Raw genomic sequence first — 25,323 nt, forward strand, 5'->3', positions numbered from 1 at the left:
TCTTCGACGTGACGAGCAAACGCTTTAACCAGTAGGCTACCCGACCGCCCCAGGCAACACATGAATCAGTAACTGTGCCATTAACATTTTCAAATAGCTTTGCAAATGTAAAAGATGAATTTTACATCTTTACTTATATACTAAAGGAAAGTTTGAAATTTGTAGTGCATAGTACTTGACGTCTTTTACATATTCCCGATCCACGACAATTTTCACGTGAGAAACGTCGTTGCGAAGACATCAAACGACGGACGACGGACGACGGACGAAAAGAAGGCAGCCAAATGGAAAGAGCTGACCATAGTTATGCGATCCTCTGGGTTTCATAAATTTGAGATTTATAATTCATGTTGAATGTACCTTTCCGTTAATAGTCTCGTGAGCTTATTTCCTCAAGACATTTGGTGCGTAATGTAACTGCACGAAGTCCAATGGTTGCCATTGTGTATTTGGAGAAGCTTCCGTCATCGCTCTTTACCATTGTACACAGTACAAATTATAGCCTCGTTTTTGTTGTTTGAACCTCAAAGGTTGCTTACATATTTACAAATCGGTTATAAAATCAAATATCACCAATCGTTATATAAAACATCAGACTTAAAACAAAGGAATATTTAACAAGTCAATGAACATTTGGTTAACAACGTCTAAAACAGTTTTCAATTCAGCATCGTCACACTTGATTGAGGTTAAATAACACCAACACAGCGTTCCTTTAACGTTGCATAACCACACTTAATTTGAAGAAATGTGTTCTGTCGTTTTGAAATAATACAGTGAACATTAGGTAATTCAATTTGAAACATCTCTAACTGGCGTGTATTAATTATTGTCAGCAGTAATGTAATGATCTGTTTCTTCTTGGCTTCCATTCACCATCTTGGTGACTGGAACTGACATGAAATGACCCGCTGTCTGATTCTGTGTTCGAAGTGTTCATGAAGAGATGGTGTGCATCTTCCAATGAGCTGTTCTGGACGAATCTGACTTGGTGGGGGGTTAATTTCTCTCTTCATAATAGCACTTCTTGACAATTTCTATGTCGACTCTGTGAATGGCTGGATTCAAACTACCTCCAACTATTACTGCAACAACGCGGACTTGCTGTCAAGGACAATGTCCCTAAGTCAAAACATATGACAGTCAATGTCTTAATTGCTGTTTATATATCTTCAAGAGGTTTCAATACCTTATCTGTAAACAAGACAAATGGAAGACAAAATTCAAAGGTAATGTTAAGTATTATATTACATGAAATATATGGTGATGTTCACTATGTTTACATGTATGTGTGTTTGAAACCATTGCATGTTGCAAAGGCACAAGTGAAAGTGTGAACTCTAAGTGAATGGGTTTCAAAACCTTTGTCAGCATTATTACAGCTATGTGAGCTATCTGCTGATTAAGCAGATCTGAAACTGTCAACCCATCTGATAATTTGATCTCTCTCTCACAACACACACACACACACACACACACACACACACACACACACACACACACACACACAAGTTTGCAATAAGTCACAGAGCTAAAATACAATCCACTTTCAGCTGTCAATATGGCCATCCAAACTCAACTGATTCACCCTCCGACCCTGTTTGCACTATAGTCAGCCTTATTCCAGCTATATTATTGTGGCCTGTAAATAATGAGGGCAAGGTCAAGAGATCCAAGGGTTGAAAGCACAACTGACATCACACAACATCCGGTGCAATGGCATACAACGTGTACAACCAGCTAAGTCAAAAGGTCCTTGCAAACATCCTCATTTTCTTGGGACTCTGAGCAGGCATAAGGTACAGCAGGGGTATTTTTACCTAAAACCACCACTAGTCCAATATGACAAAGGCCCAGCATACTCAGAATGTTTTCAAAATAATCATTTAGGGGGTGACTGGGACTCGTCTGCTCTTGATCTCATGATTACACATGAGTGTGTAATTAGATGAGCAGAATCACTGTAATAAGCAGCTTAGTAGACAAACGAGAACACATTTAATAGCTGAACTGAACTGTGATTTATCCCTGTGACTCAATCCAAACTCGCATTGTCTTGTATCTTGGTGAAGGAAGAGCAACTCCAACATGTTAAAACGAAGTATATTCTTCTGCATGAGCTTGAGCGTATTTCATAAACCCCTTCCACTGTCATGACGATGCTTCTCGAGATGCTAGACATGAGTAAGCGAGCGAGTATGGTTTTACGCCAGTGTTAGCAATATTCACGCAATATCACGTCCAGGGGACAACAGAAATGGGCTTCAGACATTGTACCCATGTGGGGAATCAAACCCGGGTCTTCAGCGTGACAAGCAAACGCTATAACCACAAGGCTACCACTGCCCCTCCTAGACACGAACCAAATTGAGGAAGGTGATACTGAGTAACTTACACAATAAGATTATTTGGTGTACTAATCAAAAGAGGTTAAAGAACACCCAATTCTTTCAAATTAATATGCTATGACAGATTAACAACAGCAGCATGAATGAATCAGGAGTCCTTTAACTTCTTTTGAGCAGTATACATAAATATCAGCATATATCCATGAAAATGTAGCATGTAAAGGTTGAAATAATTTGCTGACTTGGTTCATCATCCAAGAAAATTAAATTGTAAAAAAGATTTTGCTTAAGGTAGTGATATACTTATTCATTATCCAAAATGTTTTAAGCAAGTTATTAGAATATATCTAACAGAAGATATTGGTGTAATAATGATTTCAAATGCTCCGCAGCACTGACAGAATATAATTACCATTATTGATACAGTACAGATAAGGTTGTTGACATCATTAAACATGAAATTACAATAACGACAAACAGTGCCACTGTTGCTGTCAGGTTGACCCAATCAGCATGATCAGTTTCACCATACATATGGTCTTAATATACAAGGCAATACTTCTTTACCATTTGTTTACTTCGGCTAATCAAAAGTGCCGATAATAAAAAGAAAATACTACCATTTATCCTGATTTTACAAAACACTTGTCAGAATCCCTCACAAAATTACTCATTCCGAATCCTTTTGTAAAATCAGTACCACACACTCATGTACTGATTTCTCTGCTACTCTTAATGTTACCTACATACAACATCAAAGCAAGCATCACTAAAAATAGTCACCTACAATTGTTGAAAACTCTTGCTTTAATGTGTGACAGAACCGTGTATATGTCCACCTTGAACAATATTTCAGCTGTATCTCTGTGTGTGGGCCAAAGCTTGAAGTGATGTAGGTCATGGACATTTACCACTTTGAGGAACCCCAAGAGAATAGGTATGATGCTGACAAATCAAGGATCACATCATACATGTGAATCTGCGATTTGATCCCACAACTAGCTGATTCTGGCAACAAGGTGGTAGCAACTCTGCGCAGAGTATTGTGGTGCTCGAGACCACAGGGCCACACTCACCCCTCTATTTCTTGAAATAATGAGCAAAATGTTTGTTTGTTTGTTTGTTTGTTGTTTAACGCCACACTCAGCAATATGACAGCTTTCTGAAATCCAGACAGACCAGACAATCCTGTGATTGATATCATGAGCATCGATGCACGCAATTGGGATACAATGACATGCATCAACCAAGTCAGCGAGGCTGACCACCCGATCCTGTTAGCAGCCTTAACGACAAGCATGGTCGCCTTTTACGGCAAGCATGGGTTTCTGAAGACCCATTCTACCCCAGATATTCGCAAAATGTAATTACTATCCATGAATAAGCCCTTTGAAAAGTAACAGATTCAGTGGTGTGAAGGTGCATGCATTACAATGTTGTGTCGGTTGTTAAATGTCATTTACATCAATGCCAAGATCATGTAGGCTATTGTGGACCAATCATATGGAATGAGAATGTTTTTGTAGTCTGCCAGTCAAATCTCATCTATCAATACTGATGAAAATTTTGGTCCATGAGCAGACAAACCACTGTTGCATACTGTGTGCATTCCATCAAAGGTGTGGATTGTGCTGTCAGCGGTGACTTTCAACATGTTCAAGACAAGCATAGGACCAGGAAGCCCCACACTGCCCTGGAGCTTGATCAACATGATCATGTAACATGTGTGATCTTGCTTAGAGAAGATGTTGGTGGTCGTTTGATAGGACAATGTAGGCACAAAATCTACCCTCTTCAATCGGTGTACATACATGGTCAGTATCAGATATGATACAGTCCTAACCAAAATAAAGTGACCAATTAAGAAATGGGAAGCTGACACTGTTTGGTTATGCTGAAAAACAAACTTGGGGTAGTGGACACCAACTGAAATTATGCTTGAAAATTGAACATTTTGCCTTAACCACTTTTGACATTATTAACTGTTGTGTTCTATTTTTTTTGTTAGTGATGGGTAGTGAGTATGTACTTTGCATTTCTGTTCATATGACGTCTTAAATTTATGCGACACTGTTCACAGAGAGTGTAGGTCTCTAACTTTTATCAAAGTATTTCTGATTTAGAAGTGTATGTTAATGTTGTTGTTTTTTGTTTATACTTTCAGCAATATTCCAGCTACGCCTTCAACTGTAAATAATGATAATGATGAGTCTGTCTGGGTCAAGAAATGCATCAGTTGATAGCATGAACAACAGTCCAAACAATTGAGGTACAATCATACACAATAAACTAGGTCACACAGCAAGAACACTGATCCACATAGCTGTTTTTCACAAAAAGCTTGGTATCTGGCGATCGAAACATCTTGTGTAATGTTCAAGGATTAATGAAACTTGAGATACAAGTCTTAAAATATTGTCAACATCTGTGATATGTTTGTGTATCTTCACATTGAAGTCTTTTTCAGGTCCCAATTGTCATTGATTGTGCCCTGTCTGTTTCAGATTTATTGTTTTATTAACGCCACACTAGGCAATATTTTTCCAGCTATATGATAGCGGTCTGTAATTCAAGTCTGGACCAGACACACCAATGACTGACATCATGAGCATCGACTGACATCATGAGCAATTGGGTTGAAATGACATGCATCAACCAAGAGAGCAAATCTGACGACCCAATTCTGTTATCACTTCTTGCGACAAGCTTCAGTATTATTATGATTATGATTATGAATATTGAAATGAACTTCTCTTGGTACTTTAACTATCAGAATATAACCAGCAGAAGAACTCGAAAAATAGAATATAATAACACTTGAATAATAGAGGCATTAAGTGGAAATAATACATTTGAAAGTGATAATGAGATATTTCATACTGTTTATCTAAAAGATGTGTTTGGTGTATCAGTGTTACTGGCATATCCCAATTATCATGATAATACTTTGTGAGGATGCACTGTATTACTGGTATATTGGTAAATTGAGGTTTATTCTTTATTCGATACATATCACAATATCATTTTGTTATGCTCAGTATATCAAGTGATTTGAAATAGCGACGTTTATCATTTGTTTCATTTTATACATTTAAATGAGTGAACATTATGTTGCACAGTCAATTCCCATAACTGTGTAGAAATTCAATTTGGCCTGTTTTTACATTTTTTCCCCCTTTTTGTTATCAAAAAAGTGTTAACTTACATGAAGAAAGACACAAATAGTAACATACATTCATTATGTTTGTATTAATGTACTTTTGAAAAAAAATTAACAGTAATCTTGACTTAGAAAGGGAAAATGTTAAAATAAATCATGTAAAACAGTAGGGTTATTTCAACTGGTAACTGCAAACTTCATGAGTTGAATTTTGTAATAAAACTTATATCATTAGAATCACAAATGCTTGAGGAACACTATAACGCGATTTTTGTCCATTATTTAGATATCAAAAACAGGAGAAATGTGTTGGAATTGGTGGGCAAGCCGTTCATGTGCGTTCAAGGGAGGTAACTGAGTGTGGCTTATTTACCATCAGCTACCAAGAAGAAGTGGCAATAAAATAAACACCTTTAAGTATATTGTTATTATAAAGTGTTATACAATGTTGTCTTCAACAAAAAAGACATTGGAGAGAGAATGAGGAAATCCTTAAAAGCTTTGACTGTCTCGGGTATCTAAGAAATGACATTTCATCACATTTTGAGAGCTTCCTGACTGGATGCGCAGACCACTTGAGAGTTCTTTGACTGGATCATCTGACTACATGTGCCTAATGTCAGTTCTCATCTTATTGACAACGCAAGCTACACCATGTTAATTATTATGGTAATTCCTGCAAATACAATGTTGTACCAGCATCCTTTATTGTTCTATTTGTGAACTTCAATCCACACATTGCCGTTTCAGATTTTTCTGAATTCTAAATTTAGAATGATACAATATGTCGTGCTTTGAATCGAAATGTGCATTGCAAAATTGTGATCCTCTATCAGATGCTAATAAGCATATATCCGTATCTTGTGTTTGGTTTTATTCAAAAGAATCAATTGTTTTGACTTTGCAACAAAAACACCTGTGAAGCCATGAGCCAACATGTCATAAATATTCCTTACTTGACAATACTGAAAACCTCACAACCCAACACACAAAATTTGGTTTCAATTTTCAAGGTATCAAAGCCATGACTGCCTGATGCTGTTGTTGCAAAAGTTAAATATAGCACGGCATGGTTTAATGTCCTTCAGTGTTAAGTTGTTTGGGGAAATGTAGAAACTCTGGTTGTTATATCCAATGACAGTTTGTCAAATCCACAGAATAGTGTTGTTAAATACTTGTGTTGAATAATAACAGAAGTTGAACTTTGTGGTATGGCGACACAATCAACATCCAATCCATTTAATCGCCTATTATGAATGATAAGCACAGGTTGCTGGGGACCTTTTACAACCAGGATTCCCAGTGTTTTATTGTTTTCAGTAGCTAGTCGTATATTGAATCTTGATTGACCGCCATTTTGCTTTCTGTGACGATCGATATCAAATTTTTTTATGGTCAATAATTAAGTACAGATGAAAAAGTATTCAAATAACTATTGCTATCAACGATAGTTTAGGATTTAGGATTATATTATCTGTCTTGTTTTTAAATAATCTTTAGTTTAAAAAAAAAACGTTTCCCGTGAGGTCACGTGATAACCAAATATGGGATAATAGTCTCGATCCAAATGTTACAACGCGTACACTTGAGCAGACTCATGAATATTAATTAGACCGTTCACAACGTTGACAGATCGTTATTATAACAGAAACAAACGTATGTTTTCCATATATATCTAAAATGATATTATTTGTTATTAATTGTCCGGTGAATTAAACAATTTAAATTGAAACAATTCATAATTCATCATATTATGAATACGTAACAACTTGTAATTTGTGTGTAAAAAGTCGTACTAAAACACGCTGTTTGAAGGGGGCGTGGCATAAATGTAAATGTCCGATTGGGATTTTAAATTTTCCGGACCCCTGATTCCCACAATGTCTTTAATTTTAAGGATTTTTATTTCAGATTATAAACCTCAAGTGACGTCATCCTATTGTTCTCTGGTCGGGTTAAATCTCAAACAGGGACGCTGTAATGTCCCTGGGATTTTATATAATATCCCCGGAATTTTATAGGATATTCAAGTCATATTTCCTATATAATGTGTTATAATATCTGATGGATTTTATATAATGTCCTGGGTATTTTTTATTTATACAACTTCGGTTCGGATTCTAACATGTAATGAAATGTAAAATCAAATGACAAATATTTTCTTTTTATTCCCGAGGATCGAACATGCAACCTTCGTATCTGTAGCCCAGTGAGTGTACCACAAGGCTACAGAGGCGCTGATAAATCACAATGTTTTTAGGATGTCCTTTTCAAGATCCGTATGCCAGCAACAGATATTTTACGCCCGTTTCCTAATGTTCATGGAAAGTATGTTCGAAACATGAAAATGTTGATAAATGTTGTTTCAAGCTTCTTTTTTCGGTTCAAAAGTAAGATAAAACACTTCCCCTTGGGTCGTTTTATCCTATACTTAAACGTTTAATTGAAACTAACAGCTATCCATTTAAACAGTCTTAGATCTGTCAATGGAGATTAGAAACAATAACACCTTATCTTCTGAGACGTGTATACAAAAATGTTTTTCTCCAATAATCAATACTCATGAGCATTTTTATATACAATGAAAGAATTAGAATGATACATTCCTTATGAATCAAATTGTTTCCAGATAGTGCTTTAATTAGATTAATACTGAATATTTACCGGGGTAGTCACTAGGTGAAAATTTGGCAAAAGAATCCCATTTCATCTTGTCCATATCAAACTACTATGATTCACATGTACCATGGCTGTATTTATATTCATACATGTCATATGGAACCTGCAACATGCATAAATGCCATGTACAAAGAAATGTGTTTAAATAGGCACCATTTAAATTAAATAACCATAGTGAGGCACAGGATTTGGTGTTTTCGTTTTCTTTTCTTACAAGTTTGTAAAAGCCATACCCTGGCGCCTTTTTTTCATCAGTTCAGAAAACCCAAGTGATGAATCAGACACAGAGAATATCCAATATTCAACATGTTCTAACAATGAATCATGGGTACTCTTGTTCAGTTTTCTCAAGTCATACATGTCATAACTCCATTGATAGGAAGAAACAAGTGACTTCAGACTCCATGAGACTCCATGAGACTCCATGGTAATCGGTGCATCTGGAACTTTTAGTAAGGCAGTGTTATTTGAGATTTGTTTTGCCAATTTACTTTACGCATGTCAATCAAAGGATTCAAAGGAGTCAGTATAGAACCTTTATAACAATGAGTGAGTGAGTGAGTGAGTATGGTTTTACGCCGCTTTTAGCAATATTCCAGCAATATCATGGCGGGGGACACCAGAAATGGGCTTCACACAATGTACCCATGTCCGGAATCGAACCAGGGTCTTCGGCGTGATGAGCTAACGCTTTAACCACAAGGCTACCCAACCGCCCCTTATAACAATGACAAGAATCTGTCATTTGTACATAAGGGAGAACACACGTGGCTATTTTTACTTTAATGTTCTCTTATTTCCTGTTGGGTGTATTTCTTGAAGGGGGCACAAGAAAAGGACTTCACAGATTGTACCCAGGCCTTTGGTGTAACACTTTAACCACTAGGCTACCACGCCAACCCCAATTTGTTTAGAAGCAAGAACAAAAATCACTGATTTTCTCAGTTGTTTTTTTTTTCTGTCTGTCTACTCATGGATCCCTGGATAATTGTATTCTGTGAAATAATGAAAATCCCAAGCACAGAGAGATGGGAATGGTGGTAACTCTTGGACTTGTCATGCACCCCACTGCCCCAAGCAGCCAGATTCAGTATTTTTATGTTCATTTCGCATTAATGTTATGTTTTTATGTAATATTTATACGTTTCATATAATATAGAAAACCTAATATTTTGTTTAATCATCTTGGTCATCATATCAACATCCTTACCATATGAATATGTTCATATCTACTATTACCAACATATATCTGATAACAGTGCCAAGGCACTAACGATGCTCACTAGATATGTTCTCAGAAGGCTGAATGTAGAATGTAGGTAGTGAAATAGTTTCTATTAAAGTGAGGAATGGATGGCTTAATCGGGTTTAAATGTCTTTGTACCACATATGACTGACTGTTACATTGTTACTTATTTGTTGTCTGGGGTCGCAGTAATATTCCAGCAATAACATGGTGGCCAGTAAATAATAGAGTCTGGACCATATGAACCAGTGACATATCACAAGCAATGTCGCAATCAGTTGGGGCAAGCAATCAGCTTAGAGAGCCAGAACACTGATCCTGTGTGATCCATTTAGTTTCTTATTGAGTGAGTGAGTATTGTTTTACGCGGCTTTTAGCAATATTCCAGCAATATCACGGCGGGGGACACAAGAAATGGACTTCACACATTGTACCCATGTCGGGAATCGAACCGGGGTCTTCGGCATGACGAGCGAACGCTTTAACCACTAGGCTACCCGACCGCCCCTTAGTTTCTTATTGAAACGCGGGGAGACTGTGTAATGTGGTCTGTTCAATGTCGAGTGGACAGTATGCTCTCAAAATTATATTCCTTAAAACATTACCTTGGTAAAATATCACATTTTGTTCATCAGTCATTCAGATGCAAGGTATATGATTTTGCCATATTGCTAATATTTAGGAAACATATATCATTTATTTTTTTATAGTTTCTACAAAAGTTGCAATACCTCTGATTATGATGATTCGTCAATAGTATGTTCTGTGTGGACTGTAGGCACATACTTTTCAGAGCAGAGTCTCTTTGTCAGTCCTGCATATAACGAGTGGGAAGCACAAAGCACCAACATAACAGTGTGTGGGGGGGTCCCTAGCTTTTTTGCTTTTCGCAAGAAATCTTACTTTACTAACCACGAAGTTTACCATAATGTTTACTCAACTAATCAAAAGCTTAAGGGATAACATTTTAACGACTCAGTTATAACAAATTACTAATTTCATTCGGCTTAAAGAATGAACATGTCAAACCTCTTGCTATATGACAAGCTTCCATTTTGTAAGTGTGGGATGGGAATATAGACAATGACAAAATGGCACCTGATCCAAAAGCCACAATCATTAACTAAAATAAAAGTAAGTAAAATATTTTATAATCTGTCTGAAATCTCTACCCTTGATAGATTAAAACACATTAAACTACATAGATAAAACAAAACAGTTACTAATATTTACTTCTTAAATAATAATTACTGAAATGACTAACAGTTTTACATGTAGTAAATATACTGAACACAAAAAGTTACGGATCATGACATTTTGGGGGATTTTTTTTGTTTTTTGTAGAGATGACTCGGTTTCTTTAAATGTGTACTGTATATAACAGTATTTCATGATCCCTAACTATTGTGTTCAGTATACATAATACATGTTGCTCAAACACTGTCAAAGAACAGTTATCATCATGCGTTTTATATACCACAAGCACTTATGTTTTTCCCAATATACATGACAAACTAACCAAGTATTTGATCTACCCAATTAAATGGTCACAAATAGTTATAAACTGTGTGGCCAATGAATACATAAACCTAAGGTACACATTGCACAATTGAGCTTCATATATATTTCTACGAGGAAATTGGCATTGCAAGAATTTATTCTGTTGTTCTGTCAAAATTGTGTCTATAATACAGTCTAGAAGAACATGTCACATGGTTGGATTAATGCACGACATCTGGTTTTACGCTTCAGCAATATTTTAGCTATATCATGGCAGGAAACACCAGAAACATACCACAGTGGAATATAAACTGAAATCCAGCCGGGCTCTGGTAAACTGTGGAAGGATCAGTCCACGACACAGTGTGTGATGATACAGAGATACAGACAGCCTCATCCATAAACATGGGAAAATAATTGTCTGAATGTTCTAAGTCTGCAAAACACTACTATGGAAAAGTATAATTGTGAAATACTGACGTAATACTCAAGGTTTTGCTGTATCCAAATCACTCAAGATGGCATAAATGACGTAGACATCATCACTCGAGTTCTTAGTGGTTAGTCACACTTATTAAACAGGCTTTGTTTCTGACTAGATTCATAAAAAATCAATATCAATGTCGGTTTCATTTTATAAAAATTAGTATTGAGCACTCAAAGTATGGTTCGTTGTTTACCCTAATGAAGTTTACCTCAAAGTCCAGGGTCTCTACATATTAACATGATCAAGTTATCCACAGTTTGAGACAAGCAGAGTCATTAGTTAGGTACTATTAAGGTTACTCCTTATCACTGCTTATATAACTCAAGTGAGTGAATGGGCAAGTTTGGTTTAACGCCGCTTTGAACAGTATTTCAGTTATCAGCGTTAGAAATTGGTACTAGTCCTGTAGTCCTTGTCAAACTACCCAATAGTTATGGTATCATAAGGACCAGTAGAAATTTGCCATTTTTAAGGTTTTTGCTATGTGTTATCATCATAAGGACTAGTGGAACAAAAAATGTTAGTTCTACCACTAGTTAAAACATGAATACACAATGCCATTTAGAAAGTGGTCAAATGTAACAAATGTCATATTTGAGATAACACTTTCTAAGTAAAGTACAGATTCTCCTACTTTTTGGAGGTTGAGTCCCGTCCGGGATTCGAACCCACACTTGCCAGGGTGAGGCACCTAATCGCCAGCACACAAAGTCAGCGATCTAACCCACTCAGCCACCGAGGCTTCCACAAAAATGAAAGTCCGACAACTGGTAGTCTAGATCACGTACTTTGAGTATCCCCCTGACAAGTGTAAATTGGCACGGCTCCCATTGCCGAAAGCTATGAATACACAATGCCATTTAGAAAGTGGTCAAATGTAAAGTTTGATCAAAAAGTACGAGAATCTGTACTTTACTACGAAAGTGTTATCCAAAATATAACATTCGTTAATGGGGATTATAAAATGTTATATCATGTCAGCTTCCTGTGGGCGGGAAGCCACTAGTGATACATGTCTTCGATGTCGACATTGAAAATCAATATGTATCGAGTTATCACAAGGTTAATCAAGTCCATATACAGAAACAGTGTCCACAGGAAACAAAAAGAGTGTCCTTAATTTGATTTTTGAAATTGTTTAACAAGTCAATTTTTAGGGGGAAGCTATCAGATTTTAACAAATTTGTGGTCACTAAAATTCATGGAAATTTGCGGATCCGCGGAAGATTCTCACCCCTGTGTAATGGAGAGGGTGGTGTTAATTCCAATAAACACATATTCAATGCTTTGGCCTAAGTGTTGACATTACGCAAGTATTCCCGATGGCAGTTGTATCCATGTCATTCCATTTATGTAATATAGACTTCAGACAAATATAACACTGAGAATGTCAGGAACATCAGGCGTCCTTTGGTCAAGTGAAAATTTCTTGCTTTTGATCCTTTTTCCAAATTGTTAGTATTTGCCCTGTGTGATGTGATTAATATCCATTAGAAAATGATTATCTACTTTGATGTTAATCTACAGTAGATTGTCCAATTAGAGCGAGTTTCATTTCACGCTACTTTCAATTGTATTTCAGTCATATCGCAGCATGACGGCTCAATGCAAGAGTAAAGTCCTCAGTCAGTGTTGCTGGTTGCTGACATTTATCACTTGGATCATGTTGATATAACCCACAACTGCGCTTGAAATGATCTAATCAAAATGAATCTGTGATCATGCCATGACAAGGATCTTGGCATGGCTAAGGTAGACGATTCTGCAGTGAGAAGCAGCACCTCAAAACGCTTGACCTCCAATTCAGAATGTCCCCTTTGATTAGAAATCAGAGCTATATAAAAACCATTGTTGCTTTTTACAATACCCGTCCTACAGATAGTAATCAAGACTTTATTAGTATTAAGTACTTCCCTGTAATACACTTTAATTGAATTATTCACTTTTTTCATCATGGCATAACAACCACTGTCAAAAACTAACATGTTTGAATTCTTTATTGACAACCCTGTTATCTAAAACAAAAGCTGAGCAATTTTATGTTTAAAACTTCTCAGACACCCACAAAATAACATTAACTTTCTCAGCACTACCTTTACCACAAATCCATTTACAAATTCAATGGAAATGGTAGAGCCAAGACAAGAACAAGGGTTCCATGTAACCATTGTTTCACTTACACTACAATTAATATACTACTCAACATTTGATAGGGACAATGAGGTATTTCATACTGTAATGAGTGAGTATGGTTTTACGCCACTTTTAGCAATATTTCAGCAGTATCATGGTGGGGGTACACGAGAAACAGGCTTCACACATTGTACCCATGCTGGGAATCGAACCCAGGCCTTTGGCGTGACAAGCGAACACTTTAACCACCATCCCTTATACTGTTATGAAACAACAGTGAGTGAGTTGGGTTTAACGTTGCTTTTAACAATATTCCAGTCATTTCGCGGCATGTCAGCTTAATGTGGGAGGAAAGCCTGAAGTGATGCAGACGCTTACCACTTAGGTGAAATCCATGAGCACGGGTATGGTGCTGACAAACCTAGAAACATAATTGGGGCGAACGGGGATCCGAACCCACAATTATAGGTTTCTGGCGTGGCCAAGGGACGCAACTCTGCAAAGCGAATTGCGGCGCCTTAGACGACTGGCCCACCCGTGCCCCCTTATGAAACAAGAGAGACCAGCATATTGAATTGTGAACTTATGATAAATTTACTTAAAATGAAGCTGCACTAGTTAAAGCTGCTTGGCTATATTGAATACTATTCGTATGCAAAAATCTCCCAGCAATATGATAAATTCAATCCTAATCTGGGCACTGTGAACATCCCTATCAAAAGTTGAGTAGTATAGTAGTAATTACACTACCAGATTATTTTCTTGTTTGTAAGTGCGGCTAGCCTCAGAAATTGTACTTACGAAGGGGTACCTACCAGTGCTTCTGTTATGAGTTGGCTGGCTGGATGACGACGTTGTTTCGACGACACATGGTTCCATTCAGGTCAGCCATTGCTTTAGATGCTTCATCCTTAGTAGGAAATCCAACAACAGCATTACCTGTTGGGTTTCCATCCCCTGTGTAGTGAAGGCGGATTGACTCGGGCACAGGGTTGTATTGGTGGAAAAATCCCAAGAGCTCACGAATTGTCACTTGAAGAGGGAGATTAGAGCATCTTAGGTACACCCACTGCCTCTTCAGCACGCCTGGTGGTATAGGTTTGACATTCGCTGGAGGGCCGGGATTCATCCCAGGTCCTCCTGGTCCTCCTGGTCCTCCTGGTCCTCCGGGACCTCCTGGACCTCCAGGACCTCCGGGCGGTCGGTTGGTGTTGAGACTTCTTGCATTCCTAAGTCTGGTGATCATTTCCGACTTCAATATGGGTTTAATTGTTATGATATTAGGTCCTATCATTTGCTGATCCCGCTTCAAAGATTCTTTACAGTCGCTTTTATTTGTAAATTCAACAAATCCTTCTCCAGTTGCATTCCCTAACCCATCGTGACAAATCTGCACACCACGTTGAGCAACATCCAAGCCAGTGACAAGTTCACGAAGTTCTCTGTATGTTGCTTGCGTAGGCAAGCCCATCATATGAATACAAACATAGGGATAATCCCCATCACCTTGTCCCTTTTCACCATCTTTCTTGTCACCCTGACGTGGAGATTGCTGTGACTTGACATCACAATTTGATTCAGATGACTTAGCTTTTTCTCTTTCGTCTTTCGTTCCCATAGTGACACGCAAAATTCTAGAGCCCATGTGATGACCTTCAAATCCCATGGCTGTCTTGTAGTGATCTGCAGTTCCAACTTCAACACAAGCTGTTCCAGTAAACATGCCTTTTGTGTCGTAATCCATAAACACTGATAAGCTATTGTCAATTATTCCAACACCAGCAAATAACTTCTTGACATCATCAACAGAAACATTAAGTGGGAGGTTACAAATCTTGACAATGAAAGGTTCACCAGCAGCAGGCATAATAAGAGAACCAGGTGGTCCCTCAGGTTCATCAGACCTTGGTCGTTTTGATGGTTCCGTTTCATCCTCGTCCTCATCTGGTACAAATGAATCAATAGCCTTTTCAAACTCTGCAACAGAACATCGGTGCACAATTATTGTCCTTCCATTCATGTCCATTCCATTTCGTTTAAGGGCACTAAAGCTTGAATCTTCATTGGTAAATCTAACATAGGCAGTCCCATTTCTTTTGCCCTGGTCGTTATTGATCAGTTTCAGACCATCAAATGGAATTTCACAACCAGCAAAAAAACGTCGCACACTACTATAAGAAACAGTGTATGGCAAATTCTTGATATGGATATAGACATTCCCAGTGTCTGGCTGTCTTGGTCTCTTCCTGTTCTGATCATCCATTACAGGTCTTTCCCTCGGTGGAAAAGGTCCCCTGGGATCGTATCCTTCCTTGGGATCATGCATGTCTCGGTCCATTGGCCTACCAGGTGGGCCTCTTGAGGAGCCATCATCTGGCCATCTGCCATCATGACCTCCATCAGGAATCCAATCAGGTCGACGTCGTTCATTATCAGGCATAAATGGACGAAGTGGACCTCGCTCCTGAGAATCCCTGTTCATTCTTGGAGGCATATCTCTACCTCTGAACTTGGTTCGCCCCTCAAAGTCGTCATTATTTCTGAAGTCTTGGTGATCACTGTGTCTCCCAAACTGGTCTCGGAATTGACCAGGGCCTGACCTATCAGTCATAAAAGGCCTCTGGTTCATATCTCTGACATCATGTTCCATCCCCATATCAGGTCTATCCAATTGTAATCTTGGAGTAAACATTGCAGGAGCATCTCCAAGAAGTCCTTTCTGTCCACCATTTATAGATCGTTTCTCAGGGAAATCTTGAAGTACAGATCTCACTGGAGGACCACCTGGACCATTGTTTGGTGGGAATCTTGCTTCCATTTCCCATGGAGCATTCATGTTTTCTTCTTCAGGTGGGTATTTTGGGTATTCACCTGGTCCTCTTTGGTAACCATCATCATGGAAGCTAGCTGGTCTCATTCCCGGTGGTCCCCCTTCAATCGGTCTGCCTCTCCCCTGTGGTAGCATTGATTGTGGTGGTCTTTGTGGAAATCCTTGATCAATGGGTGGGCCACCACGGAAATCAGGATCTGGTGCCCTGTTATTCCTGTCAAAGCCATTTCCTTGATCTCGGAACATAGGTGGATGACCTCCTCTTGGACCATCGGGAGGTCCTCGATGGTCAGGTCTAAAATCGGGATCTGATTTTTCATCAAACCTTGTGGGTGGACGTCTTTCTTCCATTCCAAATCGGGAAGGTTTTGACATATCTGGCTCAAATCTCTCTCTAGGTCTGTCCATTCCCCTTTCTCGTAGAGGGAACTGTCTTGGTTCATTTGGAGGGAATGAATCAGGTGGAGTAAATGGTGGAGCACTCCCATCAAAAGGTCCTTCTGGTTTTACAAACTGGTCTTGCGCAGGCCTTCCAGATGGAATTCTTACATCATCAGGCTGCCTTGCAGATCCTTTTGACATTGGAGAACTTCTTTGATCAAAACCTGACTTTTCAGATCTCTCTCTTGGTTCTCTCGAATCGCGTCTTGATTCGGAATGATCCCTTCTGTCTCGGTCTCTGTCTTGTCTCCTATCAGATCGATCAGATCTGTCTGACCTATCAGAACGTTCTGATCTATCTGAACGATCATTTCTATCAGACCTGTCTGACCTACTTCTATCTCTGTCTGATCGGTCTCGATCAGATCTGTCTCGGTCTGACCTGTCTCTTCTGTCACGCCCATCTCTTCCCTCCCGACTCTCCCTATCTCTGCCTTCTCTACTACTTCGTCCATCCCGATCGTCTCTTCCGTCCCTTCCATCTCTTCCTTCCCTCCCCTCTCTCCCTTCTGGACCCCGCCTGAAATCTCGGTGATCAGGTCTGCGAAAATCTGGTTTTCTGTCCATAGGAGGTGTTGGTTCATTCATGGTAAAAGGAGTTTCTTGGTTGGCCCTAATAGGTGCTTGGTCTAAAACCGGTGGCCCATTAAACGGGGCTACATATTGCTGATCAGGAAGCTGGTTTGGCATGAAAGGATCTTGATATCTGTCATTGGGCATGCCTTGGTTTCTTGCTCCAAATGGTGGCGCATCCCTCTGAAAGGCATCCCTCTGAAACGTATCCCTCTGAAAGGCATCCCTGGGTGGCCCATCTCTTGGTGGATCCCTACCACCAGCTCCATATGGAGCTCTATTGTCTGGTGGTGGGTAGCCACCTTCAGGGTATCTAGCTTGTCCCCCTTGACCCCAGGCATCTTGAGAAGGACGATTCTGATAGTTATCTTTATAACCTTGTTCGTTTCCATACATTCCTTGTTGAGCATCTGGGCCACCATACTTATGATACTCATCTCGCACACCACCCCGGTTATCATTAGAGGACAGGCCCCTGGTGTAGGGATCATCATATTGTCTTGTTGGCTCAACTGGGAGGGGCTTAATGGATGGTTCTGCTGGTTGATCTACAGACTGCCCTGTTCTAGCTGCCTCTATGACATTTTGCATCTCTGTTTTACTACTCAACAAGAGCTGTACAGGCGATCCATTCAGGCTTTGAAATGTCTTCATCATGGCTTGTCTTGCGTCTTCATCAGTGCTGAATGCAATGAAGGCATCTCCCTTCTCACCTCCAATGATGTGAACCCCTCCCGGTGGTACCTGTAAGCCTTGGAAGAAGTTGCGAATATCTAATGCACTGGCTGACCATGGCAGGCCTTGGAGTCGAATAATCACAGACATCTTTTAAATCTGAAAATAAAATAAAATAAAATTAAATAAACCTGCCTCATATGTACACTTACCAAAGAGCATATATAAAGTCATGAAATTAGGTTTCACTTTAGTTCATAATCCAATATTTTTCCATTTCATTAATAAATGTTACTTAACTTGATGTTAATTGTGAATGCACTAATTATTGATTATCTCCAAGTTGTTTTGTTTAACGCGGCACTCAGCAATATTTCAGCTCCAAGTTATGTAACACCTGTCTTCAACTGCAATAAATATACTTTGTTCCTACCTAAATTTTAGTGAACAAGACCATGAGATTGTTGATGTTGATATTTCAAGAAGTCAGCTCGTCTGTATCTGAAAGTAACAAATATACTGTCAGTCAATGAATGCACAGTGCCCAAGTCTCGAGGTTTATGAAAACACACACCTTTTAGTGTCTGTGAGCAAGTTAAGTTTAACAATTCATAGCATGTCAGTTTATGTGAGAGGAAAGCCCCAAATGATGCACGTCAGACATTTACCACTTTTGTGAAACCCACAAGCATGGGTATGGTGCCGACAAACCTAGAATCTGGCCAATCAGGTATCTCTCCTTGAGAAGAGTTTGTGATCGATTGATTCAAGCCAATAAATGACAAAATGTGGAAAGTTAGTGATACGAATGGAGATGGCGGTGTGACTTCTCACATTAAGGATTTGGTAGTGAATGAGATATAATCTACTTGATAAGCAACGAATATCTGGACCAGACCTGTGATTAATATTTTGAGAAATGTACCAAGACAGTCTGAGAGCCCAGCCACCCAATACATAAGTCATCTTTACAGAAAAGCAATTGTCTTGACCAGACTTGAATGTTTACAGCAGATTATGAACGATGTCGACTTTTTTACTGGATTTGGATTGCACTCCATAATTCCAGCCGATTTGGGCACAGGTGGAAACTGGACTTTTAGAGTCAGTTATCTCTGTTATCTCTGTTGCCTCAGTAAGGTAAGTGACAAAGGTTGTTAGCTATGTTTGTGCCAGTCTGACTTGACACCAACAAGCTTAACTAGGCAATATATATATATATATACACTGCAAGGATCAGGCAATGGCTATTTCACTGTTTCAGATGGACATCAGCTGAAAATGATGTTTAAGGCAGGTTCAGCCTTGCTGACAGAGAAAACTTGCTTAGAACTGGGCTTTTACTTTTGTGAGAATCAGCTGGGATTTCATTATCATTTATCAGACATAAAAAGGTCAGGACATACTTAGTGTATTTCCCTGGAATTACATGCCAAAATTCCTCCTATTGTCAGATTGTTTTGTTTCTTAAAGGTCTTAGTGTTTTAAACAAATGACAACTGTGTTGATGTGTAATTATCAGAATGATTATAAATATACATAATGAATAAAATGAACAAAGTTTACCAAAAATCACTATCAAGGGAACAAATTACTTTAACAGGGTGTAACAAAGTTGTAATCCATGACAAGTTTCAGGTCTTTAAAAGCTTTTATGTTCGTTTTGTACGATAAACTTTCATTCATCACTTCATGGATTGTCATGCCAACAGAACCATTTGCAGATCACTAATGATCAGTTTTGTAGCCATGGATAAAGCGTTTGAAATAAACTATATCTCTCGCCTTGATAAATGCCTCGGTCCACAAAATTCAAGGCAGTGTGTAAATATTTTAGTCTAGGCAAGGCATTGCTACTGGCCAGATTTTATTAGTTGGTTTCAAAGATAATTGGCCTAAATTTCAATGTAGGTGGTCAAAAAAAGGGAGAGAGAGACAAAAAACCTTTCAGATCAGTTCTGCTACTAATGAATAAAAAAGTGAAGCAGTGGCAGATCCACCATCCCCCTTTTTACATCTGATGACCTTTTGTATGCATGCACATTGCCTACCATGATAACATCTTGATTTGCTCGTTAAAGAAAAACAAATAATGGTTTACATGTAGTGTTTAGTGATTTTAGGGGTGGACTTTCCCCTCCACCCCTACCCCAACCTCTGAAGTTACAAATGGCCCAAGAGGAACCTGCATTTTTCTATATCCTATCAGTCCCTGTCAAGTATGACTTCAAAACAACACTGAAATATAACTGATTATTTTGGGGGGTTGTATACATATTTTTCACCATGTTATACGAACAGCAAGCTGAGATAAATTCATGTGTTTTGGGTTTGTTTTTTCATGTAATCTAATTGTAGAGCAAAGTCTTAAAAAAGAATTCTTAGGTAAATCTGAACCAAACTTTTGACATGATCCACACATCAATCCACGCAATAGTGATACAATGACATGCATCAACCGAGTCAGCAAGCCTGACCACCCAAGCCCTTTAGTTACCTCTTACGACAAGCATAGAACCAACCTGAATATGTACCACTCAAAAGAAGTTAAATAACAGCCAAAATTTGGGGAAGGAAACGAGATTGACATGGACAGGGAGCAAAAATGTTTTTAAGCCACCTGCTGGAGGAATAGGACCACACAGAAAGTTGCAGAGTTTTTACAACTTCTTGGGCATCACTGTCATGTCAAAATGTAGAAAATCTGTATAGTTTTTGTTTGTTTGTTGTTTAATGCCGCACTCAGCAATATTCCAGCTATATGACGGCGGTCTGTAAATAATCCAGTCTGGATCAGACAATCCAGTGATTGACATCATGAGCATCGATCCACGCAATTGGGATCGATGACATGCATCAACCAAGTCAGCGAGCCTGACCACCCGATCCGATTAGTCGCCTTACGACAAGCAAGTCGCCTTTTATGGCAAGCATGGGTTGCTGAAGACCTATTCTACCCCAGATCTTCACAGGTCAGAAAATTTAACAGAACAATCATAAAGGCAGACTTGATCTCACAGAAGTACAAGTGTGTATCATTTCATTTGTAAATTAGTAATTCAGAAATGACAACTGATGAAATATATTTCTGAAGTTCTTGGGTGTCCAGAACAATCAAAATTATTCACAGTAACAGACATCTTCCAAGTCTGCAGATTTATAAATTTTTAGGGACAAGGATTTTTGTTCACCTCACAATGTAGATCATGCATATAGTTTGTATCATGTGTAAGAACAAAGATGGAGTGTCAATTGCAAAGTTTTTCTCAAATTCATTGTAGTTCTCCCAAATAGTGATCATATTCTGCATTATTAATAATGGCATTTTTTTTAAAAGTCAAGAAAAAATTCTAACCAGCAAGCTATCAGAATCAATGGTTTTGTAAATGGTTGTCATAACAATGATTACCATCTGAATCTCACATCACTCAACTTGTCATAAGTTGCCTTTATCATTTGCTCATCAAACTACACTCAATTTCACTGAAAAATGTCCCACCCTCCAAGTGGATCATCTCAACATGCGTTGTGAGAGTTGTGTTTTATGCCACTCTGAACAGTATTTCGCATATATTACAGTATGTCAGCTTCATTTTGGTTGAAAGCACAAAGTGATTCAGGTTGAAGATGCAGATCACCTTGGTGACACCCACAAGCATAGATATGGTGCTGTTTGTTTGTTTGTTGTTTAACACCGCACTTAGCAATATTCCAGCTATATGATGGCGGTCTGTAAAATAATCAAGTCTGGACCAGACAATCCAGTGATCGACATCATGAGCATTGATCCATGCAATCGGGATCAATGACATGTATCAACCAAGTCAGCGTGCCTGACCACCCGATCTCGTTAGTTGACTTTTACAAGCATAGTCGCCTTTTACAGCATGAAGGGGTTGCTGAAGACCTATTCTAGCCCGGATTTTCACGGATCCAAGGATCATAATATGGTCCAATCAGAGACTTGATAGACCCTGGGATGAATCAGGGAGGCAAATCTGCACAGCAAGTTTTGGAGACGCAGAAAAATTGGTTACTCATACCACCCAATTATAAAATGGAACCAGCCATTCCAATTTGCATGTCAATTGTTATTTGTCCGTCTTAAATGTCACTGGTGATGCCAAAACAAGGATCATATAAAGCAGGTTGAATCTAGTACTATAGGTAATCAAAAACTTGGATCAGTAGAATGAGACAAGGGACACAACTCAACACAGTCACTTTCAACATCAAAGGTAACTTGGCCTCACATGCTCCCCTTGATATTCTGATGTTACCCAGTGAGGTATAACGGTATAATGATTGTGTATTATAACGTTTCTATTTTAACACATTTTAGAGATTCTTAATGTTGATTAGTCAGCTGAAGCCATATGACATCACAGTGCTTGACTATTGAGAAAAATATATGCCATCCTTCGTTTAAGACATCAAACATTAATCACAATAATCATCTAAACAATCGACTGCCTTAAGTGAAGTTTATCTGAATGATTGTCATTTCATGTCTTTTCACATTTTCTTTCTTTTAAAGTTACAATGTTGGTTGGCTGGTTTGTTGTTTTACACCGCACTCAGCAATATTCCAGCTATATGACAGCAGTCTGTAAATAATCGAGTCTGAACCAGACACTCCAGTGATTTACATCATGAGCATCGATCCACGCAATTTGGATCTAAAGTTACGAGTAACATATTACGTACAAATTGAGCTACGGGGAATAAAGGCTCGGCCCAAAATAATTGATTCCCTCAAGACTGACAATCTGTAATTCTCCCCAGCTGGTTGGTTATTCTCTAAGTGTCATTCTGTTTCTGGACCAGTAATTCCATTAGTGATAAATGTACATCTCGACACAGGCATGCGTTTTGGTAAAGGTTGCAGAAACAAACAAATGCTCCATTAATGATGATAAAATCACTTTCAATTACATAATGAGAATTGGAAAGCGGTGTTATTTCAAACAGAGAATGACAGCTGGAAACTATTCATTCCAAGAATATCAAGTACAATTGTTGATTTGTTGAGAAATGCAGGGAACAACTCATTACTTGACACAAACTTGCAAAATACCAACTTGACCATGAAACTTTCATGCAGCCTATTGAGTACATGGAAGGTGTTGCTCAACCATCTTTCTATAATTTGTAATAAGGATCCATAACTCATGGACATCATTGATAGCAACAGCTTTCTAAACTTGCTAATGTTATCAACATTGTACCTTTCACATACTGGTAATGGATACCAGACATCCTTTCCATATATTCCCTGGACGCATTCACCCAATAATCTGTTTTTTCCCCCCGTCTTGTTTGGGACTATGAAAAGAGTTCTGTCACATATATTTTCATGATAAGCAAGTGGTGGTATCACCCAATACTCAACTGGATTCAAATACAAACTGGGAACAGCCAGTAGCACCAGGACGTCTTCTTAATACACAGGATCTATGGGGATTCGGGGCAGGGATAAGTCCCCTGCAACTTAATGCATCTGCTGCTCAGACTCACTGACTTGGTTGATTGCATGTCATCATACCCAGATGAATGTATATCCAGGCAGAAGGTGTACGAGTCATTTAACCCAAGGTTGTGGATTTCAAGCTCATGAGTGCGAGAGATTCTGTAAAAATTTATAGAGACATTTCTTCCTGGATGAAGCTAAGTGGAGAATGAAGAATGGATCCAAGATACTTGTGTTAATAGAAAGGGAGACATTAGGAGCCATCATCATGTCTTGTTTATTGTATTCTGATTCATGCCATATGGATTAAATAATGCTGATGCGACGTTATTAAAATTTTACTCACTCTGACAATCACAATAATGTTACCAGTGTGGCTTGTTCCTGAGGAGTTTTGTACCTTGTTAAACACTATTCCAACAGCTTGGCACAACTCTACTGACTTGGGAATCAAACCCATGTCATCAAGATTAACTACTTCTTTTGTTCAATACCATTATCTTTTAGGTCATTAAGTTGGTTAATCAAACCCAGACACTGTAGCTCACCTGGAAATGTAGTCAGAACTATTGTCAGTGGTCATATTGAAAATAAATTTGAACATAGAGATCAACTATGCTCTTCCCCAGACGATTCTTCATTGTATTCAATGCAAAGGATACTTGCTTCGTACATCAGACATTCAGCTTGAACCATCAATGAAGAATTTACAGTCTAAGGAATCTTAAAATATCACACACATCACAACACCTGCCATAAGCCATCGCAGACCCGTGTGCCGATCAATGTCCAGGAAAGAGATGCTCTCAGTGGCAAGGCCACACAAGAATACAACGATGTTATAGTCCTAGCCCACTGAGATACCATGCCGCAGTTTTAACATGAATACCCCAGACACAGTACATGACTCCGGGCCAAACAGCCCTAGTTTTATCACCTTCATGACAAGAGCCAGGCAGGGTAACAAGTAGGGCTGGGATGATACACCAACAGTGCGATCCGATACATGTCACGATACCTTGCTCACGATTCTAAATGTATCACGATACTTGCATGTGCTCTTATCTGTGGTCTGTAAGCCTCCATTTATATAGACAGGATGGCCAAATACCTGGCACACTGATGATTTAAATATGGTACTGTTAAACATGGTGCAATGGATGAAAGGTAAGGTAACAAGTTCCATAATTTAACTTATTTCTATGATCACTTAACGTCTTTTGGTATGATCATTCAACGTCTTTTGGTATGATCCGGCCAGGGATCGAACCCCCAACCTTCCACTCTGCAGGCAGACACTCTACCACTAGACCAAGGAGGCAGTCACTGACTTTTGTGGATTGGTCTACTGAGGTGTCATGGGTTGGAACAAGCATGTGAAGTATCAGCTTCTTTGGTCAAGTGGTTTCCGAGGTGATGTTTATAGTGCAAAGAAATGCATTTGAGAAATAAACGCGCATGGTACAGAGGTCAAAATTATAAATACCACAAAAAAACAAGTGTTTAGCCTAACTACAAACTGCACACAGGCCAAATTCATTAAATTTCTTAACCAAATGGTTTCAACTTTCAGGATGGTTGAAAAGCAAAGGTCAAATCCTGGTCAAAATTGAATTCAATTGTCTATTCAAAATATAACCCCACTACTAACTACTCATGCACCAGACCATATTACAATTTCTATGAATGTAACAAATTCAACACATTACATGTGACCAACATCACAGGGATAGGAATTGTACAAGAAAGTCTGCTGGCCTGAGATGTAATAACACTAATAT

General features: G+C 38.7%; 1 protein-coding gene across 2 annotated transcripts in view; it reads right to left on the reverse strand.

Annotated features, from left to right (window-relative positions):
* Nucleotides 1-257: 257 nt before the first annotated feature.
* LOC139454524 (RNA-binding protein 12B-like) overlaps nucleotides 258-25,323 on the reverse strand; it is a 34,162-nt gene continuing 9,096 nt past the window's right edge. Inside the window, exons 2-4 of one of the 2 annotated variants that reach the window (XM_071236293.1) lie at nucleotides 18,506-18,573; nucleotides 14,369-18,231; nucleotides 258-1,194 (exon numbers count right to left, since the gene is read on the reverse strand). In XM_071236293.1, the coding sequence (XP_071092394.1) occupies nucleotides 14,380-18,222 (3,843 nt within the window). In that variant the 5' untranslated portion in view covers nucleotides 18,223-18,231; nucleotides 18,506-18,573 and the 3' untranslated portion in view covers nucleotides 258-1,194; nucleotides 14,369-14,379. Of the gene's footprint in view, nucleotides 1,195-14,354; nucleotides 18,232-18,505; nucleotides 18,574-25,323 lie in introns of both variants that reach the window. The other variant, XM_071236294.1, reaches the window with a different exon arrangement.

This window comes from Haliotis cracherodii, unplaced genomic scaffold (genome assembly GCF_022045235.1).
Source record: "Haliotis cracherodii isolate W230 unplaced genomic scaffold, xgHalCrac1.p SCAF_10, whole genome shotgun sequence".
NCBI lineage: Eukaryota > Metazoa > Mollusca > Gastropoda > Lepetellida > Haliotidae > Haliotis > Haliotis cracherodii.